The sequence below is a fragment of the Euwallacea fornicatus genome, chromosome 22, assembly GCF_040115645.1.
Source record: "Euwallacea fornicatus isolate EFF26 chromosome 22, ASM4011564v1, whole genome shotgun sequence".
In the NCBI taxonomy this organism is placed as follows: Eukaryota; Metazoa; Arthropoda; class Insecta; order Coleoptera; family Curculionidae; genus Euwallacea; species Euwallacea fornicatus.
Window position 1 is genome coordinate 3,627,620 of NC_089562.1, and position 7,848 is coordinate 3,635,467.

The following is a 7,848-nucleotide window of genomic DNA, read 5'->3' on the forward strand; positions in this document are numbered from 1 at the left end:
GTAACGAAAACAAACTCTACAGTATCTTTTAGGTGGCTTTTAAACTCTTTTTTCAAACAATTTTACAAATTAGTACAATAATTTGTTAATCAGTCGAAATTCACAGTAAATTTATCTCTTTGGGTGTTTAATGAGAATGTCCGAAAATGAGTTGGTTTGATGCGGGTGCCCTTGCCAACATCGCCAAATCGGCCCTGAAAGAAGCTCAAAAAACCATAGACAAAGCTCTGGACATTAAAGACGAGGGCGAGAATAGTGTCCCAGTGAACACACCCATCGATACTAATTCTGACGACTTTTTCGGCACGTGGGGTGTTACTCAATCAGGTAATATTTCAGCCCCAAAAAAGGACGTACAAAATGAGTCCGTGAAACAAGGTAAAATGGGTACTAGCATTTGGGAGAGTTTTACAGGTAAGTGCAAATTTTTCAAAGTTAACCTACCCAATAATAATAATCAAAAGCAATCCTTGAAGAAGTGTACCTTTCAAGGGTTGTTTACATTTACAGAGTTACTGGTGAGCTTACTACATTATTACAGTTTATTGTCTATTAATGTTCGCCCATATTTGAACATTTTGGCTTGAACAAATAAAACAAACAAGCTAAACAGCCAAAATTTGCATAATGTAAATTTTTGGGTTTTGACTCAAAATGTAGGCCCATATTCAACCAAAGCTTATTGTAACAAAACCAGCACTCAACAGTCAACTGTTAAATATCCTCCCATTCACCAAAAAAATAAAATTTTATTAAACATTTAATAATATTATTATTCATATTGAATCTTGTTCTAGTTGCTTATAAAGTTAGTTTTTGTTATATGAAACTTATATTAAAAATATAAAACAGTCAAACAAGTTCTTATTTCAGGTTCATTTTTTGATAATACTGGAACAAGAGAAACTCATTCTCATTCAGTTGAAAGTTTAGATGATTCAATTGATTCTGCACATTTAAGAGATTTCAGTAAAAGTAAGCTAGTAGTACAGCATAGTGAAGAAGATCACATACTTGAAGAAGACCATAAAAAGTTACAGGAAACTGTTCTTGACACATTAATTGAAGTAAATTTAAATGGCAAGGGTTCATTGATAATAATAAGGCAAAACTCTTATTAACTGAAATGTTCCTTTCAGACAAACTTGACCCTTCACATTTGCCTTCATCACTGGGAAAAGGACAGTCAGAAAAGCCAACTTCAAACTCTAATAGATTATCAGCTGTTAGCTCAGATGGAAGTAAAAATAATTCTGAAAGTGTTGAGGTGCTTACTGGAAGCACTGAATGTACCACTACACCTGAGTCCGATATTTTATCTTTTGGTTTAAGCACCTCAACATCTAGCTCTACCCAAGGTTTGATTTATTTCAGAAAATATCTGGATATTAAAAAGGGTTATTTGCAGGGTTTAAGCAGACATCAGAGTCTGTGGAAATTTTATGTGATAGTCTTACTAGTCCTAGTTCAGTAGAAATTATCTGTTCTGACAGTAATAATAGTAGAAGACACTCACAACACACTGATAATATTGTTTCTCCTTTAGAAGGGTCACCTTCAATAGAAGAGAAATTGGGGTAGGCTTCAAAAATATATGTTTTCTTTTTTATAACAAATGGCATTTTAGCACTGATAAAACTTCTCCAGAAAGTGTTGAAATTATTCCAGAAGACCAAGATGAAAATAGTGTGGCTGAGGATACTATGTCTTACACCTCTATATCAGAAAGCACATCAGCCACAGTATTAGATACAGCTTTTAGTGCTCTAATTAAACCACAAAAGATGCTTAAAGATACTTACAATAGCAGGTATGGGTTTAGGTTTTAAACCTGAATTTGAAAAGTTAGTAATAATTGTTTCAGACCTGAGTTTAGTGAGACAATTTCAAGTGATACAGGATCATTGAGCCCTGATAGGAGTGTTGGATGTGGGGAAGCTATTACAAGAGCACCTGGAAGAAGCATGCACTTGCCACTACAGCAGGTTAGATTTTTTAGTTTGATAAACATATAATTTAGCTTGAGCTGTAGTCTAATACTCAAACACCCTGTGGGTATGTCATTCTTTTCAAAAGAATATATACATTAATTTTTAATAATCAGTCACTCTGTTTTCTAACCAAACTATTAGAATTTTAATTAAATCGCCTCATTAGTATATGTATGTTCATTGCAGGTAAATCACAACCAAATTTTAATAGACACTCAACCTCAATCCATTAACAAGCAAACGGAGCTCCCGAAAATCCTGGAAAATACGAATATAATTGATATTCCCCAGGAGGAGATTTCAATAAAAAGTTCAGGTGAGAAATGGGCTATTGTAGAGAAATCTCTTAAATTAATTCCTCTACTGTCAACCCTTGTTTTAAGTGTTAATAATATACAAAATTGGAAATTTCTCATTATAGGTTCTGAAACTCAATTGGATACATCAACAGAAGACGGATCCGTGTCAGACAAAACCATTGTTGAAGCCCAAGAAAACGCAATGGAAAGCAGCAGTGATACCACAAGCACTACAACTGAAACTAGCAGTAATTCTACTTATTTGAAAAAGATGCTTGCAGATGCAATGGTAAAAACATTCAACTGGTAGTTTAAATTAAATAAATGCATAAATATTTTAAGAAATTCGTTTTAAAGTAAATGCATGATGTGTATTTGAATTTAGACAGAAAAATCATCAACAGAAGACAAGAGTCCTCCAGGTATCCCTCCAGAATTCTCTGATAAGGCTAGCTCAATTGAGAGTATAGCAACTTCTTCACAAATTGAAATTATCCATCGCGAAACATCTCCTCTAAGCTCAGAAAAGTCAGATTTGGTTAAAATTGGATCAGACCACACCTCTTGTCATACATCAGGTTTGCGTAACCTCAGATTTTCGAGAAATTCGATTTAAAGGAAAATAATTAATTAGGGGATGAATTCGAAACTACTACTTCATCAGACATCGAAATAATCTCCAGCCCCAATGGAGATTCGAGTAGCACCCAAAGCCGCCAAAGTCCTTCTATGAAGGCTCGAATGAAAATGAAAACTGACGACTCTTCGTTGCACAAAATGACAGTCAAAAAGGCCAAAGGCCACAATAGGGAGCCTTCCGAAGCTTCTAGCATTAGGTTGTTGTTATACTAGAATATTATCACAGTGATGATAAAATTATTTCAGTGATGATTCTCATCCCAATGGAGATATTGATAGGCTTTTGAAGAGAATATCAGAGATGACTGAAATTTTAGAATCGAGGGAATCGAAGCTTATTGACATGAATAGGAGAAATGCCGAGCTTCAAGAACATAACTCCGATTTAAAGCAGCAGTTGGACTGCATTTTGACGCAACAGTTAGAAAGTGCTGATCTAAGTCAGGTCACTGAAGAGTATACTCAGAGGTTGTCTGCATTGGAAAAAAAATTTCAACAAGTGAGTTGTTTAGTTGTGAGGGATTTAGTCAACCTTTGACAGTTTAACCAATCTTACATTTTGCACTGTTTCTCGCACAAGATTTCCCATGTTGGACATACTGAGTATATATGTGTATTTTCATATTCCAAAAAATATTTCCACTCTCGTGAAATATTCAGCTTGCGCGATTTGTTTTCAATAGAACATCTGGTCTCCGACTTCACAAATATTATTATATTAATGTAACTAGGCAATCCGAGATAAAGACAGTTTGAGGAAACAGCTGGACCAAGCCAAATTGGACGTCGCCACGCGTATGAGTAAAAACGAGCTTGAAGCTGCTGTGTCGGAAAAGGACGAAATCATTAAAGAACTAAGGGAAGAGGGAGAGAAACTATCCAAGCAACAGCTGCAACATTCCAACATAATCAAAAAGCTGAGAGTCAAGGAGAAGGAACATGAAAATACAATAAGACATTTGAAGTAAGTAAATATTATTAGTAAAATTTTAAGCATTTTTTAATCATTTTTTTCAGAGAAACCAACGAAAGTCTGTCACTGGAAACTGAACGTTTGAAAAAATCGTTAAGCGCCAAAGAGGACGTTGAGCGTACTCAAATCGAGGCAGTTCATAATTTAACAACCAAAAACAAGAAACTAGATAACGAATTGTCCAAACTAAAAAGTCAACTAGAAGACCTAACACAGAAATTCGATACGACGAAAAAATCATTAGATGCAGCCAAAAAGGAGCTGATAGACAAGAGCCGAACTAGTTCGGAACTTGTAGCTCGTCAGCAATTGTTGGAGAAATTGGAGAACGAGAAACGCATGACCGAGTCACAGAATGAAGATGTAAGTTAAACAAATATAAACAAAATAACAATTAATTCACAAATTTTAGGTTATAAATCAATTGGATGATTTGCGGTACCAGTTGAGAAAATCCGAAGAGGAGCATGTGAAAAAAGAGCAAAAATTCAAACAGGAAAACAATAATCTGCTTCGCAGATTGGAAGAGGCCGAAAACAGAAACGAGGAACTGTCTCAATCCGTAATGGAAATCAGTAAACCTCTAGTCAGACAGTTGGAGAACTTGCAAGCTGCTCATAGCTTGAAAATGTCGAGCTTCGAGAAAGTCGAGAAAGAGCTGACTTTAAGAATTAGTAAGAACACTTCTTCTTCTAATAAGAACAAGAATATTAAGGATGATTTTACAGGTGATTTGCAAAGCAAATTACAGGCGGCTGCCAGTTTGGAGCGATCGGCTCGAGAAGAAAGCGTGAGCTTAAGATCGAAATTGGCAGATATGGAGGGTCAATTGAGTACTGCTAGACACGAGGCAGAAGTGGGCAGTGTGCAGTTAGAACAAGCGAAAACTGAGAGACAGATTGGGGAACAAGAACTGAAGAGGTAAAAATGTTATTGGGTTTCTTTAGCCTATGAGCTAGGGTTATTATGGAAGACGTTTTCCTAGATAAAAACTGTAGAAAGTGAGATAATGAAATATTTTTGTAGTTTTTGTTTGTATTGAAGAATGCGCCTAATGCTTTTTATGTTATTTAGCAAAATTGATAAACTCTGCGACTCCATAAAGAGGCAAAGCGAAACTATTGAAGGGAAAAATAAAGAAATACAGAATTTAAGACAACAATTGACTATAATGGAACGGATGACCTCCGAGGCGGATAGAAAAGGTCAAGTTTCAGCTCAATCATCTCAAGTAATGTATTTTTACATGTCTACTTAATTGCAACATTGTATGAATTATTTCAAAGCAGGACAACTCAAAAAGTGACGATCCCACTATAATTGATCGTACCTCTCCCACTGCCGGCAGTAATTCACCAACCTTAAGTTTAGGAAAAGCCTCCGTCACAGAATCTCTAAGTAGCAGCTTTTGGTCTCAAGTAAGTCACCAATTTGTTATCATAGTCCCATTCACTTTAATCTATTTGAATAGGATGAACCTTTCGAAGTGGGCCACACACCCCGCTACACCAATATGTTCGAAATACAAATCCTGCAGTCGAGCCTTAAGCAGAGAGATGGAGAACTTCAGCAACTCCAATGGGAATTAAACCGGAGGGAACAAGAGAGAACGTTATTGAATACCGAGATATCGGGCCTAATTAATAAAGTGAGATATCTGATATTTATTTAATGTGTTTATTTCTTAGTGTGTATTTAGGTAGAAGAATTGGAAAAAATGGCCAAAGAATATGAAGAGGTGAGGACGGAGTTGAAGGCCTTACAGCAACAATATGAGACATTGTGTCAGCTTTTTGGAGAAAAAGTAGAGGAAAATGAAGAGCTCAAGCTAGACTTGGTGGATGTTAAAGATATGTATAAGAGTCAGATTGATGAATTGTTGAGGCAACAGAAGGAAAAGTAGTGCAAAAGTAAGAAGTATGGATATTATTCTTGTTTTCCTACTAGATTCAGATTCTTGGGATTTCTATGAAATTTACCAAGCGGCAATATATTGAGTGTTTCTTGACAATCGGTTTGAAAATAGAACTGTTTAATTATAAAAATATTAATGCCAATACTAAAAAGAAAAAGCATATAAAACCTGAAAATTTGCCTTTTGAGTTTTGTTTTCAGAAAAATTTCAGAATCTTCTAGTGCAGATTCGTGATGGAAAATAAAATCAATAAATTGATAATAATATTTTGGAATTACATTGTTCTGTTTTGAAAAACAATTGCATAAAACACTGTAAAGGCCCTTGACAAGGAAATATAGGGCCACTATTTCCGTCTAAAGGGTCTTCAGAGTTCCACATTTAAATTTGCTGTGTACTTTCTCACTACCAGCAAAATACAAAATCCAAGCGAGATAATTCCTGAAGTGGACCCCTTTTCGCCAATCTAATATAAAATTTTTATTGATACCACGAAATAATATAATTACAGAATGTTCACTCGATATCCTTGCAAATCACTTTGGTACTCTCACCCACATTGTTCCAGTCTTAAATCAAACATAAGCTCATAGATTGGAAACTTCGTTTCAAAATATTTATTAAAAGTAAAGTCATGGCATTATTTAACTTCCTTATGGCGTTGTTTTGGTATTAACTTCCTTACGCGTTCAATTACGAATTAATTCGCTGAAATAATCGAGTTTCTTCGAAATTTACCGTGGATGAAGCTGTTATTGTTGTTGTAAAAAAATATGTTACTTATATTTTAAAATTTAAATCTGTGATATTGTGATATAACAATATTGATAGCTTATGCTTTTATTGTTTTCAATATAAATTAGATGTAAGAATAGCCATACTAGAGTTTGGATATTGTATTATCTTTATAAGTGTGTTTAATACACAATTTAATAAACAATATGATATCAGGTTTATTGTCATACAATTAATGTTTTTAAATAGGTATTTATTACATTTACAAATTAAATATCTCACTAAACTGTATTTGTGGGTTGACTTAAAGGGTTTGCAGGTGGTGAAGTGGCCTGTCTTGTTACAATATTTAAGGCATTTTGCATCACCTGCTTTTTAAAGAAGTCTGAAGTAACTGAGCTCAAACTGTCTTTATTGCCCACTTTGCATCTGATATATCCATGCAGATTGGCACTATTTAATGTTAGAGCAATTAACACTACAAGCTAAGACATACAATGAAACTGATCATAATTGAAAGAACCAAGTTTAAGGGCTTACCATCCACTTTAGCTTTAACCCAAATAATGCAACCAGAAAAAACAATCCCCACACTAGAGGGGATAATATGAGTGCAGTCCAAAAAATCCTGGCCTCTCTATCATTCACCTGACCCTGTATATATCCCTAAAAAGGGCCACATAGTAGGCACTGTTAATAATGTACACAAAGCCACAGACTACATTGCTACATAACAAAACATCATTACCTTGCGTGCCTCATACACCCAGTGTGATTTCCCTTCATCATCCACATAATTCCACCATCTAAGCCCAACCATAAGTCTACCAGTGATGTTTTTCACAGTCCAAAAGTCCACTGAAAGTAGGAGCACTATGACAACAAAACTTGTTATAAAGCTGTCGCTGAACCAGCCACACAGCATGTAGGCTGCTATAGCTGCCAATCTGAAGCCTATGTGGCATAGTGTTACATAGGGATGACTGCAAGAGGTTAAGTTGAGAATGATTTAGATGGAGAGTTAGTGAGAACTTACGTAAGGAGTCCTTTTTGACGACTTGTTTCCAGGTCTTCCTCGCCAAAAGCAAGGGTGTCGTCCTCGATTAGAGCCATACTTTTATGTTTTTAGGCGTTACAAAGGATCTTAATATAATTTTTTTTATTAAGCAAAAGCCACGATGGCTAGCTTAAAAATATTATGTGTCACATGCAATACTTGTTTTCGCACGTTCAAATAAGGTATATGTAGATAATAATTATAATTAAAACTAAGAAAAATGTAAAATATGAATTAGA

The 7,848-nt window shown here is 35.0% G+C and overlaps 2 protein-coding genes across 5 annotated transcripts; one reads left to right on the top strand and one right to left on the bottom strand.

Annotated features, from left to right (window-relative positions):
- Window positions 1-5,828, top strand: Tmf (TATA element modulatory factor). Of its 3 annotated transcripts, none has more exons than XM_066295353.1 (19): window positions 1-414; window positions 874-1,080; window positions 1,140-1,358; window positions 1,409-1,577; window positions 1,628-1,810; window positions 1,865-1,985; window positions 2,178-2,307; window positions 2,413-2,579; window positions 2,676-2,868; window positions 2,925-3,126; window positions 3,176-3,428; window positions 3,661-3,893; window positions 3,947-4,265; window positions 4,315-4,576; window positions 4,631-4,823; window positions 4,977-5,133; window positions 5,189-5,320; window positions 5,374-5,550; window positions 5,602-5,828. In XM_066295353.1, exons 1-19 carry the CDS (start codon window positions 147-149, stop codon window positions 5,803-5,805), a joined length of 3,789 nt encoding a protein of 1,262 aa, XP_066151450.1. In that variant the 5' UTR covers window positions 1-146; the 3' UTR covers window positions 5,806-5,828. The 3 variants fall into 3 exon arrangements, with proteins under 3 accessions (XP_066151450.1, XP_066151451.1, XP_066151452.1); XM_066295354.1 differs by having other exon boundaries at window positions 5,192-5,320; XM_066295355.1 differs by having other exon boundaries at window positions 5,591-5,694.
- An 870-nt stretch (window positions 5,829-6,698) lies between these two features.
- LOC136346308 (uncharacterized Golgi apparatus membrane protein-like protein CG5021) lies at window positions 6,699-7,839 on the bottom strand. Of its 2 annotated transcripts, none has more exons than XM_066295362.1 (4): window positions 7,589-7,839; window positions 7,301-7,535; window positions 7,093-7,206; window positions 6,699-7,037 (listed from the first exon to the last, which is right to left on the bottom strand). In XM_066295362.1, exons 1-4 carry the CDS (start codon window positions 7,663-7,665, stop codon window positions 6,834-6,836), a joined length of 630 nt encoding a protein of 209 aa, XP_066151459.1. In that variant the 5' UTR covers window positions 7,666-7,839; the 3' UTR covers window positions 6,699-6,833. The 2 variants fall into 2 exon arrangements, with proteins under 2 accessions (XP_066151459.1, XP_066151458.1); XM_066295361.1 differs by having other exon boundaries at window positions 7,093-7,218; window positions 7,589-7,836.
- Window positions 7,840-7,848: the final 9 nt, after the last annotated feature.